The 20,807-nt window shown below is 44.8% G+C and overlaps 1 protein-coding gene across 1 annotated transcript in view; it reads left to right on the forward strand.

Annotated features, from left to right (window-relative positions):
- LOC307090604 (protocadherin-15-like) overlaps positions 1-20,807 on the forward strand; it is a gene marked incomplete at its 3' end in the record, with an annotated part of 172,862 nt that overhangs the window by 38,458 nt on the left and 113,597 nt on the right. Inside the window, 4 exon segments of the mRNA XM_079757338.1 lie at positions 12,899-13,059; positions 13,664-13,819; positions 17,174-17,293; positions 17,466-17,576. Of these exon segments, the coding sequence (XP_079613464.1) occupies positions 12,899-13,059; positions 13,664-13,819; positions 17,174-17,293; positions 17,466-17,576 (548 nt within the window).

Here is a 20,807-nt window from a genome sequence, read left to right on the forward strand (position 1 = left end):
ACAGGCGATGGAGAATGCTGGAGCTGAATTTATGTCGTTAATTTGTTGACTGGTGATGTTTTCTGACATCTTAATGGTCCTGTCCTTTACGGTTTTTGCAGAGAGAGGCATATCTTTAATTTTCTGAACAATTTCAGTTTTGTTTTTAAAGTCCGAGAATAGATGTTCTGATATTTTAATGAATGTCTCTTTCAAGTATTCTCCATCTGTGAATGGCTTTCCGCACCTGACGATCTCCTGAGCTGCCGCAAAACTAGCAGCAGTTGTTGAATTTGGAGACTTGATCCATTTCTTAAAAGTAATTTTACTCTGCTCACATTTCCGCAGCAGTTCCGAAATCGCTCTTTTCCTTTCATCTCCTGCTTGGTACTTTTCAGCAAATGCGGAGTGTTTGTTCTGGAAATGTCTTTCAACATTACATTTTTTGTTATTGGCTAATTTCTCGCCACATATCAAGCATATAGGTAAGCCTGCATCAGTAGTACTGAAAGCAAATGAATCTGTCCACGCTGAATTAAAATCTCGATTTTCCTCTGCCACTTTTCTTTTCTTGGATTTATCCATGGTAAGTTTACTCAATATTAGTCAGAGAGGGAGTTACATGGTTAAATCTTTAGCTGTCATGTGGCATCAGGGATAGCCTACAGTAGCCTACAGTAGACTACAGTAGCCAGTCAGCAGCGTCAACCGTTGACGTTCTACGTGATCGGTCATGGCCAGCAATGTAAACAAGGAATAGATAGCATAGCATAGCATAGCGATACAATAGTCAAGTAATGAAAAAACTGTAAGGACCTTTATTATCAAAATATAACGTACTGAAACTTTAATATTCAACACAGCTTAATAACTTTTTGACTACGAACTTTAATGCTGTAAACCCTTCTCGCTCAGTATTTGTTCGTGCAATTGGCTGTCAACGGTGGATGCTGCTGATTGGCGGCTCACTGGCATGTCCCGCCTCCTGCCAATGGCAGCATCTAGGCTACTTCCTGATGCCAGATACCAGTTAAAGATTTAACTCCTACTGGGATTAGCCACCTGCAAATCAACGAAGCTTTGTCATTCACTCCCCCCCTCACGGTAGCGCTATTGCGCATCCATTGCGACCTCTCGTTTAGTTGACGATATATATAAAAATATATATATAATATTTTTTTTTTTTTTTTTTTTTTTTTTTTTTTTTTAAGAAAACTGCAGGGAGCCACGGCTGAGGGGCTAAAGAGCCGCATGCGGCTCCGGAGCCGCAGGTTGCCGACCCCTGGTCTAGTCCAACCAAAATCTCTGTCAGCTGCTGCTGCTTCAGACGGTGTGCAGACGGGCTCGAGCCGGCACCGCGTGCATCAACAGTCATTCAGAGCAGCGGCAGTAATCACACAACCGTGCGGTGTAGAAAGTCCCGTCAATTAAAAATAGTAATCCATGTTAAAATCGGCTGGATATAGAGCTAGCTATCTTAAAAAATAGCAAACAGTGTAAAATGTGATGTGTTCAGGTCGGCTCATTAATATGATTGATGTGTTCAAATGCAACACAAAAAATATGAAATTTGAGATTTTGGCCAAAACTTGTTTTCCCAGCAATATAAAATAGATAGTAAAGATGGAATTATGACCTGTTTAACGTCCTATCTTGAGCTATGATCATCTTATCAGCAATTAAAGCAATAATACAAGTTATATTTCAAAAAAATAATAGAAAAGTATCAATAGTTGTATCAATAAAGACTTGGATCCTTAAGGAGTCTTAAAAATGGTATCAATATCAATAAAGATTAACGATCTCCTGTCATCTGAGAGAAATTAAGATGATTTAATTTATTTTCAACCGTTAGTATTTACCGGTTAAAGATCTTATCGGTTAACCGGTTAACCATGGACATCCATTATATACTGTATATATATAAATGTATATCATACATTGTATGCTTCTTTTGTGTTATCCCAGTTATGTTTTTTTATTTTTTTATCATTTAATATTACTTTTAATAGTTCCGGGACGTTGGAGCAATAACCTGGTGTTTTTACACTTCAGTCTGCACTGTGAATTTGAAGTAATGTTCAGTTTTTGAATAAAGACGCGGCAATTACAAATGTTTCTTTTTTTATCAGATTCATCGATTAATCGATAATTAAAATAACCGTTAGTTGCAGCCCTAAGTAAGACAGAGGAAGGAAGTGAGAGAGGGAGAAAGGAAGGGCGAGAGAGACCTTAGATCTGGGCTCCAGGAAATTAAAAGATAGGAGAGGCGTATAGGCGGGGTTTACCCTGCTAATCAAATCCCGTGTGCGTCGTCCACTGCTCAACAAGAAAGGACGATTACCATGACAGCTTCTCGTGGCGCGTCCTTGACATTTCTAGAACAGAAGCTTTATGAACCTGTGGTGCCAAAGTCATCACGCAGAAAGGAAACACATAGAGAGGAAGGCGCACGTACGTGGTTCACCAACATATTTTAATCAGAAGGTAGAAGGCAAACACACACCATAAGGCAAACACACACCATAAGGCAAACACACACTAGAAGGTAAACACACACTAGAAGGCAAACGCACACTAGAAGGCAAACACCCACTGGAAGGCAAACGCACACTAGAAGGCAAACACCCACTAGAAGGCAAACGCACACTAGAAGGCAAAATCACAGTAGAAGGCAAACGCACACTAGAAGGCAAACACTCACTAGAAGGCAAACGCACACTAGAAGGCAAAATCACAGTAGAAGGCAAACGCACACTAGAAGGCAAACACCCACCAGAAGGCAAACGCACACTAGAAGGAAAGCGCACAACAGAAGGCATCCACACATTAGCCCACCCACCCACACACACAAACACACACCTATAAACACAAATACACCACTGTATAGACACAAAGACACACACAGACACACACACAAACACACACTCATATGCACATACATACATCTGTTTATGTAGCAACACACACAACCACACACACACAGCCGCACAAATATACCAAAACAGAAGCCCACAAACACCACACTTGACTCTACCCCTCCCCCCCACACAAACATTCACACACACTCACCGCTTTACTCATTAACCAACCGTCAGGGCGGACCCCAGGTAAGCTAATGACCCAGGTAATTTCTGTGCAATAGACTAACCTTTATTATAACAACTCACAGTCCACAATGACTGACTCTTAAACTCTCTCAATGGTTCAGTTGAGTTGTTGCAATGTCCTCTGTTGATCTTTTTTCTCCTCAAACTGAAAAGCTTTTATCTATTTCTTAAGGAAATTGACATTGATACGAGATGGAGATATCTTTATCAGAGCGTCATGATGTTGTTGGTTGTTCAAAAAGCAATAACATCCATTGAGTTGACAAATGTTTAAAAATTACAACCATCACTACCGTACCTCACACACAAACAAACACACACACAAACAGACATACACACACACACATACACACACACATAAACACACACACACATACGCTGGAACATACACGTGCATGTGATTAAGCACACACATACATTCTGCAAGGAGACATTAACGCTCCATTTGTCACTGCACACATATAGACACACATACACACGCCCACATTCACACACACACACACACATACACACACACACACACACTACAAACAATACACACACACAAACCAATGTCATCGGCCCAAAGCTTTAAATGAATCATTAAGGCGATAACGGCTGCTTTTCGCTGGCGAGTCCAAACTGACTGATAAGGGGCACAGTAAATGTGGGCCTGAGCTCCACCTGCATACCACTCTGCTGTCAGTCCCCCCTACTCCACTAATCCAGTCCCACCATAGATAACAACATACCCTTTCAAAAGGCACATAAAATGACTTCTTATTATTCTAAACGTGTACACAGGTATGTGCTCCTAACACAGCCGGCTATGAGCTGTTACCCACTGCTTCTGCACCTCACTGATGTGGATTTCATTTGAGAAAGAGAATAGCATATTGTTTTATATTATTTGTAATGATAAATAATAACAATGTTTTTCGATGAATGCATACTGTGTATCTTTTTCTGGTTGTATTAGGATGCATCACACACACACACGTACCCAGATGCACATACACACATACACAAAAATATACACAAACCTGCACACACACACACACGCACACACACACACACACACACACACATGTGCATGTACCCATGCAAACACACCTATGCAAACACTCAAACTTACACTTGCAATTATAATAACACTAAACTCTGACACAAATACACAAACAAAGGCATACACACACGCACGCACACACACACACACACATACAAACACACACACAAATACACACGCACATGGGCACATCGGGGTCTGTGAATAACTTTTCACCTGGCATAAAGCACTAATGGTGATCCAGTGTCTCCTCCAAAACGGTTTGAGGGCGAATTGTCCCGTCATGATTTTGACAATGTTTTCCCCGCAGTAGGAGGTGTGTGTGTGTGTGTGTGTGTGTGTGTGTGTGGGGGGGGGGGGGGGGGGGGGGGGGGGGGGGGGGGGGGGGGAGGGGGTACGGACAAATGGCATTTTGTTTCAATCAGTCGAGAGACGGATGAAGTTTGGGTGGGGGCGCGGTGTAGCCGCCCGCTCTCTTATCGTTCAGAATTAGACGCCGATGGCTGCTGCCATCAGGCGGGTTATGGGTGTTATATGTGAGCAGATGGGCTTATATTTCAGCTTAACTGTCTGCTCTTCATGCCATCAGCGTTTCTTGTTCTTCTTTTCTTTCCTTCTTTCCTTCCTTCTTTTCGTCTCCTGCGCCATCCTCCTGAAGAATGACCAGCGGTGATGTGGGGCGAGGGAGGGGGGCGGGGGTTGTGTGTCTTTAGTGGGCGGACCCCGAGGAGCCGGTGGGCCCGGTAATGAGGTTTTGGGGGGCTCGGAGGTTTGTTTGTATCTTGGGGGGCTGCCGACCAGGACTCCCATTCATCTCAACTAATGTCCTGCGGACGGAGGAATACAATGCAACCCATAGCAGGCGTTTCTGACTAATGTTTTCCCCTTCTTCATGTTCCTCTCTCTCTCCCTCTCTCTCTCTCTCTCCCTCTCTCTCGCTCTCTCTCTCTCTCTCTCTCTCCCCCTCTCCCTTTCACTTCCTCATTCACTCTCTCTCTCTGCTTCTTTCCCTCTTCTCTCTCTTTCTCTTCCTCATTCAATCTCTCTGTCTCTATCTCTCTCTCAGAAAACACAAATAGAAAACACTAAGCCTAACTTCACAATTACATGAACTCAAAATTGAAAGTGAAAGTACAAGGTTCCTTGCTGCTGATTGGATGCACTGTCTGTCACTTTTGTTAGATCCCAGAATGACGGACAGTGATTTTCAAAACCAACGCCAGCTAGAGAAGAGCATGAACAAGAGAAGCCACACATATCTGTGGGCTTTTCTGATGCCAACATTTTGATAATTTACTCCAAAATGTCTTCTGAAATGCCCAGCATCCTTCAAGTGTTTTTTCGAGCATGATGTTGCTTATTTCAAAGCTGTTAAAGTTGAGAGCAAATCCAAAATTACTTACTGTGAATATCCCTGATGAAAATACACTTAAATGTTTTCCAGTACAAGCCTTGATGTGATGTAATTCAGGGCAGCAACCAAGTAAATTGTTGGTTTACAAGGAACCTACCTGGGACCTACCCCCCAGTGAATTATGGTTGTGGTTTTGGTTTTTGTATTGCCTTGTGTACGTATTTGTACTGCTGGGGGGGTATTCTTCTGGGGGGGTGTATAGGGTTTATATATATGCTCATATGAGCGGTTGTCCTTCCTGGCCACCGTAGTCTCTCCATCTGTTGTGTACCTCTTGTCTATTTGCATTCCCCCTTCCATACCTGCTGTGATCTAAGCCCATCTTTTCCTGTTTCCTCTCTTGGTGTTTCTCTCACTCCTGTTCCTCTGTGCACTGTTTTACCCCAACGTGAAGTAGTTAAGTTCATGAAAACACACACTTGGGTGCACGATCGTTCTTGGATGTAAACACGCTCAAAAACAGACACACACACACACACATACAAGTATACACGATCAAGGAAAGATATTCTTGACTTGACGACCATACATACCAAACTTAAATCTCTAATGCTGCAGTTGCTTCTATCTTGCTCTCTCTCTCTCTCTCTCTCACTGTGTCTCTCTAGCTGGCTCTCGCTGTGTCTCTAGCTTTTTTTGAGAATAGTTGAGCGTACAGACAATTGCACAGACAAACTTACAGATATAAACACACACATGCACACACAAACACACACCTGCACTCACACATACACAAATACACTGGTTTTACCAATTGTGTGTGTGTGTGTGTGTGTGTGCGTGTACCACTGTGTGTTCCTGAATATTATGGGTTGCCAGATGTTAGGTGCAGTCCCTCTCAGTCTATGAGCTTTCACACAAACTAATCTCTCCTACACACACACACACACACACACACACTCAAACCCCAAAACCCCCCCACCCCAACCCTGAAACACACACATACACACACACACACACACACACACACACACACTCACACACCCATACACACACACAAACCCAAAAATACACACACACTTGCACACACACCCATGGAGTGTGAAGTCCTGGTTGTGCATGAATAATGCAGAGAGCTGGACATGGTAATTGCTCCCTCCAGAACACCAGCTCCACGGAGTCGCTTAAAAAATGTGTTTACGCTTCCAACTAGGTTTTTTCGGCTGTAATTTCAATAATTTTCTTCTATTTTGCCCCATTTTTGAGCAACTAATTAAAGGGTCCATTGTGAATAGTAGTTAATGAGTCTATTGTCTAATTGACTAGCACAGACTCAGTAGGGGGCCTGAAATGCTATTCAAAAGTTTTTTTTAATAGAAATCACAACATGAAGAAATCACAACATGAACCAAACATGAGTGCTTGAAAAGCATGGCCGGCTGTGTGATGTCTTCTTTGATTTCTCCAACCTTCCCAAAACACCCAAACGACAGAACTGCTCGGAGCGTACATACTCTGTTCCTGGTGGTTCTAATCCTATTTCAACCAGCTCATCTGGAACCAGTAGGGACTCAAACTCACAGTCTCTACAAATGCCCCACAAAAAAACCCTTTCTGTCGTTGTTCCAAAAGGGGAATCGTTTCTGTCATTGGCGGAGGGAGAATCCGGGATAGGAAATCGTCTTCTTCAACATTGTATTCCCGTGTCTGTTCCGGTCTATTCTGGTCTGATCTGATCCTTCTTTTTCCACCTTCCTCGTGTTGCACATTTGCTATGCCATCGAGAAGATGAGCAGTAGCAGTTAGCGGTGGAGGAGTAGCAGTTAGCGCTGGAGCAGTAGCAGTTAGCGCTGGAGCAGTAGCAGTTAGCGGTGGAGCAGTAGCAGTTAGCGCTGGAGCAGTAGCAGTTAGCGCTTGAGCAGTAGCAGTTAGCGGTGGAGCAGTAGCAGTTAGCGCTTGAGCAGTAGCAGTTAGCGCTGGAGCAGTAGCAGTTAGCGCTGGAGCAGTAGCAGTTAGCGGTGGAGCAGTAGCAGTTAGCGCTGGAGCAGTAGCAGTTAGCGGAGGAGTAGTAGCAGTTAGCGCTGGAGCAGTAGCAGTTAGCGCTGGAGCAGTAGCAGTTAGCGCTGGAGCAGTAGCAGTTAGCGCTGGAAGTAAAGAAGTAGTGTGGAGACAGCTTCACTGTCATTAAAGGTGAACTTGCTTGTCGATGATCTGGGCAAATTCCAACCTCAGGCTCTCTGGGTGTATGTCCACTCCCACCACCAGACAGGCTCTCTGGGTTCAATGCCGGGTTCAAAACCATTCCGGAGCAGGTTGTGTAGCATACAAAGAAAGTCTTGGTTCAAAGTTTTAGGAAGCGATTTAGGAAGCGAGTACAGGCAGAGTCACTGTTGAACGAGCCCTGGAGCTGCTCGGACAGTAGCTAGTGGACCAAACCAGATCGGATTGTATTGTTTCTTTTCTCTCCATCTCCTTATTATCTCTCTCCCTTTTTTTGTACGTGCATTTCTATGTCATACATTTTTAAATTTTTTTTTTTTTTTTTCTTGTCTTCCAAGTTGCGGTAATTGAGGACAATGTGGGATTGAATTTAAATGGGTTCACTATCTGTGTTATTTATTATACCTGCGGGTGGGTATAAATAAACACAAATAGAAGTTGTCAACAATAATATTTGTTAAGTAGTCTTTGTGCCCTCTTTCATTATTTCCTAATGATATAAGTCATAAATGATCAAGTTTTAACTTCATACACTGAAGTAAAATTGACACTGAAAGCTTTTGACTGGTTTAGCTGGCCTTTTCTGTACAGGGTGCTTGAGAGGCTGGGCTTCAGTGGTAATTTTGTCAGTTGCATACAATCCCTTTATAGCAGTCCATCAGTCAGAATTAAGATCAATGGCCCTTTGACTGACAGCTTGAAGCTGTTTAGAGGGACTCGCCATGGATACTGCCTTAGCCCCACCCTGTTTGCAGTTTATATAGAACCTGTCGATCAGGCCATTCCACAAAATGAAGAGCTGACAGGAATCACCATAGCAACAGATGAACATATTATAGGACATTTTGAAGATGATATCATCACCTATCTCAAGGATCCAAGCTCAACATTACTCAAACTTAGTAAAGTAAAGCGATCAGACAGACATATACATTAAGTGGGAAGCTAAATTTAGAAAATATCTGGGAGTGTTAAGAACTAAGGACATCAACAAAATAAACGAAATAGACTGTAGTAATATTAATGGTAAGATGAAAAGCAACATAGCGAGTTGGTCGATTAGAATTGAAACATTTAAAATTAATTTGATGCCGAGGTTGTTCTTCCAATTTCTATCACTTCCAGGTAGTGTCCCTGAATCCCAATTTACAGCTTGTGATAAACTGATATCTCGGTGTATTTGGGCAGGAGCTAGGCCAAGGATAAGATTCAAGACACTCCAATTAGACAAGGAAATTGGGGGCCTAGCATTGCCAGATCTTAGAGAATATTAGTATGCTGCTCAAATCAGATTCATTGTTTATTGGTGCTCCCAAGAATATCAAGCCAGATGGAAGGACATTGAGTTAAATATATGTCAGGCTCCTCCTCAGACTAGGCTAGGTGGTCCAGAATATTCAGATCCAAAAGGTGAAAACTTAATTTAAGAAGGAACATTTGGCATATGGAATGAGGTTGTCAAAAAAAAGAAACTGTCTTGGGACAGTAAACTTTTGATTTTTCCCCGGTCTAGACATGGAGAAACGAATGGTACTTTTGCTCAATGGACTAAATAAGGAATAACAGCTTTTTTTTTTTTTTTACACTTGTAGAATTACAATCTTATAAAACATTTGAAAAACAAAAAACTGAGTTTAACTTAGAAAACAGGGATATGTTTAGGTACTTACAACTTAGATATTTTTATGACACAGAAATTTAAATTTAAAATTTAAATTTAAATTTCAATAGATGGTAATTAAGTGATTGGAGTGCTGACAAGATCATATCAACAAACACCCTAAAAAAATGTTTCTTAACTGTACAGGGGTTTACAAAAGATAATTGAGAGGACTACACTAGGTGTAAAAACGAACTTCGAATTGGATTTGAAAACTGTATGTCAATGAGTTATTGGTATTCCATACCGAAAACCCAACGCACTTCGACCACCTCCAAAAGATGGCGGGAATTCAGATGGAAAAACTTAATGGATAGAAAGCAGCTCTTTTGGAGACAATGTGAACAGTTAAACGCTAACCACTCACATATTTTCTGGTCATGTGTAAAAGGTCATACATTTTGTATCAGAGTTATTCAGGTTCTTGGTGAGATGTTAAGATCTAAGATTCCCGGTGACCTCCGGATTATGTACCTGGGTTTGAATCCGGACGGGATAATTGGGAAATAAGATTATTGATAATTGCGGGTAAAAAGGCCATCACGAGGAACTGGTTGAAACTTGATCCTTCTGGACCAGGTCAGTGGATGGAAAAACTCAGTGCGTTTACATTGGGCCGCTAGATCGGATAAAGCCTTATATTTTGCAATTTTGCTACTCGAACGGACCGTGCCAATTATCCGAACATACATGGCCTGTAAGAGATCGGATAATGGCCAGAGCATGGCTGAATCCGCTACCCTAGGTGGCGCTGTAGCCCTTAAGTGGTTATAGTGCCACTTCCGGTTGACCTCTACGTCCCCGCAACAAGAAACACAGGCGGCATTCGAGAAAGATGTTTTCAGTAGACAGCTGTTAGTTCACTTCGGGTCCATGTCATTTCTCCGACGCTATATTGTTCCATGGACCCAAAGTGAACTGACAGCTGTCCCGCATACGGCAACAATCCCTTTCTCCTCCATGTAGCGTTTCAATCTTGACTTCAGAGTCAAAGCCGACATTCCTCCTCCCCAATTCCTTCTCCACCATGGCCGAGATAACCCCCACTACGAGTCTTTGTTGTGGAAGTACCAGAGAGTCTGAGAACCCGACGCGGTCTTTAAGATTCATAATATCAGAGAATATACCCGTCAGTTCGGTCGCAGCGCAATGAATGAATAAAGATCGTAAACGCGTCAGAAGAAAATAACGTTTATTTTGACAGATATGCCCTAAGTTACTTTAAAACCTCGTTGATGACCAACGTTTAGGAAAACATGTACTTTTAAATCAGCCTTGGGTGAAATCGAAGCGTAGTGTGTACTAGTGTTGACTCGTTCATGAACGAATCAGTTCGAATGAACGAATCGTTAAGACGAACGAACTGAACTGGTTCCTCTATCTCGTTCGTCTCGTTCGCCTCGTTCGTTCTCAGACTCGACTCCTCCCAGACCCGCTAGTCGCTGACTCGCTGACAGTTCGTTCACTCACTGTGTGAGTGGTGAGGAGGGACCGACTGAGAGACGTCACGACTCACGAGAGCCAGCCAATCGTATGCTGTTCTAGGACTGAGTCTAGGACGCTCTCGTTGAATTTTAGTCAATGAGAGACAGAAATCAACAGGTTTTATGGGGAAAAAACAAATGGGCTTACTGAGCGAGCTATTTATTATTCACATTGGCCATCTGTTGCATAGACGTATTTAAAGGATGCATTGTACATATTTTAATTTCGAAATTCGTCCCAGCCTTTATACCACATTTTTCACAACCTACCAGCTCTCGTTGTGAAGACTAGTCACCGCGCAATTCGTTTCAATGGAAATCGCGACAGTATACTTTCAACATAAAGTGTACATATTTATCATTTGAAATTCGTCCCAGCCTTTATACCAGAAACTCTAGAGTCCATAGTGTAGCGACCCTGGGACATTTAAAGAGTTTGTGTGTTATGTGTTGCATTGTATTTCGTTGTCCGTTATGCCAGTTGTTCTCTGTGCATGCATTGGATGTTCTTCTTGTCAATCAGTGTGGGGGGCGAATCATCAGGCCAGCTGGGGGAGGGCCTTGGGAGGATCAGGAGGGTGGGGGCTTGCACGTTGAAGGGATGGGTTGGGGGTTGCCCGGGTAACCGGTTGTTGTTAGTGTAGCTTTTTGCCGTTGGTTACGGGTTTTCAGTGACCTGGTTTGTCACCGGCGAGGTCATTACAATAGCGTATAACTGCGTTGTCTGATGACAGTTAAATGCATTTTTGACAATTAACCTGCTCTCGTTTTGAAGGCAGTGTTAATTTTGGCAGCTAGATTTAGTCTTTGGCTGCACAGGGTTCTGTTTATGGGAGCCTAAAACACCCGGGACACCCACCATCATTGCTAAATCAAGTCTATTATTTTGCTGATATGTTAAACATCCAATAATCAACTGCACCCCCCATTCCGCTGCGTTTGGTTAAAGTTGTAATGTTGACGTATGATAATGAGAACGAGGGAGGCGCTGAGTCTGAGCCGTCCATTCCATGATTCTACCGGAAACTCGACTGAACCGGAAACTCGACTGAACGAACGAACGAACGAACGAACGAACGAACGAACGAACGAACGAACGAACGAACGAACGAGGGGCTGAGTCTGACTGACTCAGAGAACCGTGTATGATTCGATTCACCGCTACTGGAAACTCGACTGAACGAACGAACGAACGATTCGCGAACGACTCCTCTTGGCGAACTGAATGACGCGAACTGGTTCGCGGAAACGATTCACTAAATCAAACCCTAGTGTGTACTGAATGCATGTTGACGATGATAGGGGGTTTCACTTTTGGGGGCATGACACCGACTTCCTCCAACAACACGACTACCGTCTCCTTTTACTTCCGGCTCACATGTCCCGGCCGCAAGATCCCGAGCATGCGCAGAACGCGAAATCCGACGCGGGTTTACATGCCGGTAGAAACCGGACTATGATTGAGTTATCTAGGTGTTCTTATCCGATCTCGCTTGTCCGTTCATGTACCGATTTCGGTCTGAAGTAGATCGGGTAAAGGTGTTTACATGCATTTTTAAAGTCCGGTTGAGGTCTTATTGGTTTCTTTATCCAATAATGACTGCATGTAAACGGACTGACTGACCTACTGCCTGAGGACTAAAGCAGAGTTCAGAGATGGACTGCATATAAAAAAGTAGTGTAGTGTCACCCCGTGTTGTTCTTGTTTTTATTTTTATATTTTTGAGCTTGTTTGTCTTTTTATGTTGTTGTCTTACATGTATTATTGCCACTTGATTGAAAATTAAATTAATGAAATTGTTCATACCATTGGTTTGAAAGTTAAGCCGGTCCACTTCCACAAGTTATCATCACAACCAACAACATTACGCTATAGGAGAAGCAACTTTTAAAAATGAAAAAAAATGTTGGCATACATTGTTGAACAGGTGAACAACGTCACGGTTGAAGTGAACACATGAGAAAAAAACTGCCATTTTAATCCCACGGTGACTCAGCGTAATGATGTCATCAGTGTCATGACGCCACCTTCACGTCCACTTCCAGGCACGGTGTTGGTGGAGAACCTGCAGATCAACGGCGTGGCAGAGGGGCCGGGCCGGACCATCTCCCTGTCCCTGAGGGACAACGGGGAGCACTGGGTGATCCTGGACCCCGGCCGGCAGGCCCTGTACCTCAACAGCACCGGCCGCGTGCTGGACCGAGACGTAAGCCAATCACAGCACCGCATCCTCTGCCTGTCTGTCTTAAAGTATGTCTGTCTATTCGTCTGTCTGCCTGCCTGTTTGTCCAACATCCTGTCTTTCCTTATCAACTTCTTAACTGTCTGTCTACCGGTCTGTCTTAAAGTATGTCTGTCTGTCTGTCTGTCTGTCTGTCTGTCTGTCTGTCTGTCTGTCTGTCTGTCTGTCTGTCTAGCTACCTATCCTTCATCGTCATGTGTCTGTTTACCGGCATGTCTGTGTGTCTCTATGCATCCATCTATCTTACCTCTGTCTATCTATCTGTTATTCTGTTGGTCTGTCTGTTCGACTATCTGTTCGTATTCCTATTCTATCGATCTGTCTGTCCGTACGTCTGTCTGTTCGTATTCCTAGTCTGTCCCGTCTGTCTGCCTCTCTCTCTCTCTCTCTCTCTCTCACTCTGTCTCTCTCTCTCTCTGTCTGTCTAGCCCTTGCATTTCTATCCAATAGAGAGAGAGAGGGAGAGAGAGGGAGAGAGAGAGAGACGTACAAATAAATGGAGGCCCTGATCAATCCATCCATCTCTCTATCTCTCCGACTAGCTGACCCTGTGTGTTTCCGTTCCCAGCCCCCCTCCGCCATCCACTCCCTGGTGGTGCAGGTGCAGTGCACCAACGAGCTGGTTGGCACGGTGATCCTGCATGAGGTCCGCATCGTGGTGCGTGACCGCAACGACAACGTGCCCAGCTTCCAGCAGCCCCGCTACTACGTCTCCGTCAATGAGGTACCCACGCACGCACGCACGCACGCACGCACGCACGCACACACGCACACACGAAGATGCTCAACAGATGCTCACCATGGACACAGAGAGTAAATAATAAAGGAGTTCACTGAGGCCAACGGATAAGTAAAGGCAGGGACGGGCAGGACTCAGCGAGGGGCTCGTGGCAGGCCGGTAGTCAGACACGTGAGGGGGGTGGACAGGCTGGGGGCTAATACTGATGGCCAATCTTAAACAACGATCTAGCAGACAGTGTCTGGAAACCGGGGTTGATGCACTGTGTGCTGATGAAGTAGATTGCTGGCAGGTTTGTGGACAGAAGGGGAGATGAACGGGCGACTAGATAGTGCGAGACGCTGAGACGCAGGAGTGGGCTGCGTGACGGTGCCCCTCCCTCTACGGACACCACCTGGCGTACACCTGCAACTGGACGGTTGACATATTCAATTAAATTGTATTTGTATAGCCCTTAATCACAGTTACCGTCTCAAAGGGCTTCACAGGCCATATATTTATGAGATCACCTCTACCCTAGCACCCCGGAGGGCAAGAAAAAACATGAATTAATTTGCAATTTTGAGATGGAACGCAGAGTGGGAGGGGGGTTGTTGTTTATTAAAGTGCCAGATGAGGGATGGTTCCAGGATTTGGCTCCGGGGGATCCATGATCACTCCTCTGCTCCATAGCCCTCCTCCCAGTCCTGGAGGTACTGGAATACCCATCCTCGACGATGCACGTCTAGCAGTCGCTGGACTGTGAGAGCAGGGTGATAATCATTGAGCCTGGGTGGCGGAAGGGCTTTCAAAGGGGGAGACAGAGGGCTGGTCGACCCAGGCTTGGCACTCAATCACAAATACACCAACATGTTCGGGGCGAGTGTGTGGGAAGTCCCTTTCACTGAAAGGTCCTTAGACAGGAGCCAGACCCTCTAACTCTGGGTGCCTTTCTACAGCAAACTTTCATGTGTTGCTTGGTCCAAGTACACCAACACTGGCCCATTCGAGCCTAGACTAGTGGAAGGGTTGTCGAGTGAATTATGTGCAAACTCCCACCCACTGGAGCTGGGATCTCAAAGAGGCGAGTTAGCACAGCCTCCATCTCCTGGTTAGCCCTCTCCGATGGTCCATTGGTTTACGGTGGTAAACCAATGGACCCTAAAGAGAGGTCGTCGGTGGCTCCCAGTGCTGCGCAGAATGCTCGCCAAACATGGGATACAACTGGGGTCCATTGTCAGAGACGATGTCCGTGGTGGATGCCACGTAGACGGATAATGTGGAGATCCAGAATGGCAGCTGTCAAGCAAAGGGGAAGCTTAGGTAGGGCCAGGTAGTGGGTGGTCCTGGAGAGCCAATCGGTAGGTGAAGGTGAGAATGGTGGTGTTACCGTGGGATGGGGGAAGACCAGTGACGAAGGTCAAGGACGTGAGCCCGGAAGGGGAACAGGAAGGGGGGTGGAGCAGGGCGTGACTGGTTGGTGGCCCACCAGAACCGGTGTCGGAGGAAATCCAGGGTGTGGGTTGTGCATGGGTGGCAGACGAGTGGTGTAGAGTGTGCCCACAAAAGCAGTTTGTACCACAGATGAGACATGACTGGCACTACAAAGAAGCAGGGCTGGGGAAGGTCATAGTTGGGTAACTTATACTGAAATGGCTGTCCTTGCGGTACCGCAGAAAACCACGTAAAACCATTTAAAGGGGTGATATAATACTTTTTCGACTTTTCCCTTTGCTTTAGACTTATATGACCTCAGTATAAATGTTTAAAGTCTCCCACCGAGGAAGCCCCTCAATAAGTGCGTGAAACAGCTTGTTTGCGCTCAAACATTACTTCCGTAACAGTGTGATGTGTCGCGTGCAGTGGGTGGTGCTGAAGTGCAGAAGTTGCACCTCCCGGCTACCGCGATGAACTTCTTGGGCGTGCTGACCAATCACAGCAGACTGGGCTACTCAGTTGGGGGGATTTAAAGCGACACATTACAAAACAGAATGTTTTCGAATGATGCTGAAATTGGTTTTGTAGAAATAAACAGTCTGAGAATAATAAGGTGTATTTCTAACATACAGGCATGTAACCGTATTCTAGTAGTACCCGCACATGCAGTTATTCACCCTAGGAAAGCATGATATGGGATCTTTAACAAATAATGTCGACCACCCCCCCCCCCCCCCCTAAAATACATCACCTGTGTCAGTGTGGGAATCAGACAGGGTGTCGGTAGCATCCTGGGGCCTGAAGCAGCTAGTGACGCCTCACAGTGGCTGACAGAGCTGTCTCACTAGCTGCCAGCGCCGTGGTTAGTGCTGGCACTAGCGCAGAGGAGTGGAGCTGCTGTCTTGTGGGACCGGAGGTGTGTTGTTCAGGTGCTTGTCTCTGCCGGCAAAGTCCTCATCACGCACTCGTCCAAAAACTCAGTCAGCCACAATCTGTTCATCAACTTTTTATCCTCTTTTTCATTCTCTCCCTGACTCTCTCTGCATATCTCTCTCGCTGTATCTCTCTCTCTCTCTCGCCGTATCTTTCTGTCTTCTTTTCTCTGACTTTCCCAACCTCTCTTCATCTCTCTATCGCTTCATGCTCTGTGTGTCTCTCCCTCATTTCCCTCGTCTGCCTTCTTATGATCTCTTTCTCTCTCTCTCTGACGTCCTCTATCTCTCGTCCTTCCTCGAGCTATAGATACTGTAGATAGAGGAAGGTAGAGATATAGTTATGTTTCTTGGGTTCTCCCAGAATGTCTTAACCTCTCTCTGTCGCTGTCTCTGGTTCTCCTCTATATTTTCTTTCTTTCATTCTACCTTTCAATTCATAATCACTTCATATCTCAATCTGTCTGTCTGTCCGTCCATCCGTCCGTCTCTCTCTCTCTCTCTCTTCTAACAAGCTTAAAGCGGCGCCTTGCATCTCATTACCTCGTCCCGTATTATTCCCGGGTTACTGGTGGAGGACAGCCACTGGCGTTCCCGAGACACACCGTAATAAACCTACTAAGACGTGTTTCCTCCGTGGCGATCCAATCCTATACGGGTCGCCAGTAGTCACACCACAGAATGAGTTACCAAATTTAAAATAGAAAATGATGCGAATCTCCCCTGATGGAAGCTGATATTAAGCTGACTCTAGACACGGTGTTCAGACAACACTGGGAAAGGCTGGGGAGGGCTTGGTTAGGATTTAAATATGAATGAGCACGACTGCACACAAGACTGACCGTTGAATCAGAAGGTGAGGTGTGGTAATAGATGTCAGGTGGAGAGTGATCTGAAAGACTGATGGAGGCAGGCAGATGGACAGGTCCTCTGGCAGACAGGCCGATAGACAGACAGACAGGCTGAAGTGTTCGTCTCACTGTGTTCCCAGCTGACCCCAGTAGGAACCACCATCTTCTCTGGTTTCTCGGGGAACAATGGAGCGACGGACATCGATGACGGACCCAATGGACAGATAGAGTACACCATTCAGTACAACCCCATTGACCCGGTAAGATACATGTCTGTCTGTCTGTCTGTCTGTCTGTCTGTCTGGGTGTATGTGTGTCTCTCTGCCCGTCTTTTTGTCTCTCACTTATAACCTGTGCGTGCGTTTGCATGCGTGCATGTGTGTGTGGCTGTTTATGTGTGTCTGTGTGTGTGTCTGTGTTGGTGGGTTTCAGACGGCCAACCGCACCTTTGACATCCCCCTGACGCTGTCGGGCTCGGTAGTCCTGAGGGAGAGGCTGAACTACGAGGAGAGCACCCGCTACCTGGTCATCATCCAGGCCAACGTGAGTCTGGAGGCCCCCCCCCCCCCCCCCCCCCCCCCCCTGTAGCGCTTGAACGTCACATCGCCATGACAGCCTCCATCTCAAGTACAGCTACATAGGAATTCTACATTTACATTCATGTCATTTAGAAGATGCTTTTATCAAAAGCGACTTACAGTAAGTACATTTGTCAGAAGAAAGAGAAACAACAACATACACACTATATACTGTATATCGCTGTCGGTACAGTAAGGATGTTCATAGAACCAAGTCCCAAGCACTTACAATTGCTAGGTTAGCCCATACCCATAGGATAAGATGCTACACAACTAGGTACTATTTTTTCATGCCAGGAAGTACAACATACAATAAGTGCGTTAAGTGCCAGGACGTACAACATACAATGAGGGTGAATGTTTTTTGGTAGTAATGATGTTTTGATCTTGGTTTATTAATTATTTTTAAAGTGGCCTTTTCATAATGAGCAGACGTTGATGTGTTCACTGCACCCGTTCTTAAAGAACGTTTTCAGAAATCTAGGTTAGGGTACATGCGTTGATTTGGGATTTTGGGATTTTCAATTGCTACAAATCTTTCAATTGCTACAAAGCGACCCTAGAGTTTCTGCTCCTACGACGACGCCGTTCACGGTTCTTAACGGTTGAATTGTCGCTCCTCCATTTTCAACGTTTGGGTCCCTCCCCCTGTGTCCTACCTGTAAACCCTGATGCCTCATAGTGTTGCCAATAGTATCACATCGACGACCCATTATGTATGCTCCACAGGGCCATTCAATCATTTAATTGCAGTATATATTTTTGCTCGGACGGAGCCATCGGATGAGCCGCCACGCGGGCTGTGGAGTGCCTTTTGCTGGTTTATTACGACAGCGCTCCCCAGTCCAATCCCAAAGCTGACAAAACGCTCATTAAACAGGAGGCTTGGGGGCTGTTGGGGGAGCAGAGCCGCTAGTCTGTAGTTAGTTGAACATAATGTAGTAGCTGGGCACTATTTACATACAGGGAGATGGAAGTGGCGGCTGAATCATGCTAGCCCCCCTCTCAGCGCACACGCACACACACACACACAGGAATAAATACAGGCACAAATATACATGCACGAGCAACATGAAACAGCAAATGGACCTGCGCGCCCACACACACACACACACACACACAGGCACAAATATACATGCACGAGCAACATAAAACAGCAAATGGGACTGTGAGCACACACACACACACACACACGCACACACACATACACATGCACAAACACACACACACACTCATCCCAAACACTTGCAGGGAAACATACGCATGCACAAGCACACACCTAGGCACAAGCGCAAACACATTGGATATCGGATTTGATCGTCTTTAGCCCAGGGTGCTGCTATGCTGTTGTGTTTGTATGTTTTATTGTCAGGAAATGTGTCATCGCTGCAGAAGCAGCCCTCGGGGACTCTGGCTCCTGCTCCCTGTGCTGCTATCGCTCTGGGTATTATTAATGTGTTGTCCCTCCAGCGTCACTGGAGTCCAACAGATGTGTTTATCACCACTTAACACATCAAACTGCTTCACTCAGTCTAAGGGAACCAGTTTGATGTCTAAGACAATTGGGGTCGGACGGATTAGGCATTTATCCAAGCAACATAAAGATATGTTTGAGGCGGATGGATGAGTGCATTAATGAAAAAAAAAAAAGCAAAGGTAACATGATTTGAACTTATCGAAATAAAAGCTTTCAGTTGTATAATTAACTCATTTGCTCAAAGTAGCAACTCCGCATTTCAACGTCTATTTGGGCCAATAAATAACAGTATAGCCAGTACATGCCTCAACTTTTCAAACTGTCCCACATATTCACTGACAGCGCTTTTGTTCTGCGAGTTATATCTGGTTTACAGCGGTTTCCTTGACTGCGTTTCCCTAACTGAAAGCCCAGTGGTTTATTGACATTGAATGATGAGTAAACCCTGCAAAGGAGGTTTTACTGTGAATGTACTCCCCGCATACGCTCAACAAAACACCAGGACTTCGGGAAGGGCATGTCCAGAACTATTGACAGCAAAGAGTGATGGGCCGAAGCATTTTATTTTACTGCATCTGAAGAAAAGTGTATCCATACAATATAATAGCCCAGGTTGGGGAAAAAAGGAACAGAACTCTGAAAACAAATATGGTACACAGAACAACTATAATGTAGTAACCATTTCTACATCTGACTCCTGCTCTAGTGGAAATATTGAACCCAATTGCCCTAATCGACCTGGTTGTAGTGGTTTGGTGACCCTAGGGGTTCAGATCACCGGGGGCTTAAGCTCCCCCTGAAAAAGGTTAAGCCCCCTTAAAGGACCCCTTCCCAAAACTCCAGGTCATCTTGTGATGAAAAATATTAATGGAATTTTCAATTTTTTCAATAATAATATCACAATATTGTAACGGCTCTCGGTTGGGTGCTCAGAAAGAGGGGGCGGTCCTTGGGGAGTGAGATACGGGAAGGGGAGAAGAGCGAGAGTAGCTGTGTTCGAAATCGTTATATCACGGATATAGTGCACTATATAGGGTGCTCGCCATTTTGTAGTGGTGTTCGAATTCTCAGTGGTTGATTTCATGTACTATATAGTGCATTTAAAATACTTAAAATTTGAGTGTACATACGATGTTCCCTACATGTTACTCCCGTATACCACAATGCAATGCGGTCGGATTTTTCCGGAGGAGTAGAAGAAGCTGAATAACCTCGAAAACGAATAAATTTAATGATGGAGTCTCCGGCTTTCGTTTAGAAACGTCAAAAATTTATTTGGGATTTAACATAGAAAGTTTAACAATCAAAATTAATAAAAAACAACCTTGAACAAGGAAATGTAACATTCAACATCAATAAAACCTCCAGCTTTCCTCGTGAGTGCCCGGTTTGTTTACATGATGTGGGCGCAGCTGTCTGCGTCACACAAATACCCGGCGCATTTACTGACGCAAATGACGTTTAGAAATGTTCAGCGCAGTGTCCGAATTCTCGTTTGTTCGTTCCCTATATATTGCACTATCATGAAGACTATATAGGGAATAGTTAGTGAGTGAATAGGGAACGATTTCGAACACAGCTAGTGTGTTCGGAAAGAAGTTCATGTTCGCCGTGGTTACAGCCTACCATAATGTGTTAACCAACAAAAAAAAGGAGTTGATCTAAACCACCTGTGTGGTTATTGGACAAGTAAAGGCATGGTTGCTACAACATATATGG

Source organism: Pollachius pollachius, assembly GCF_949987615.1.
Source record: "Pollachius pollachius genome assembly, chromosome: 19".
NCBI lineage: Eukaryota > Metazoa > Chordata > Actinopteri > Gadiformes > Gadidae > Pollachius > Pollachius pollachius.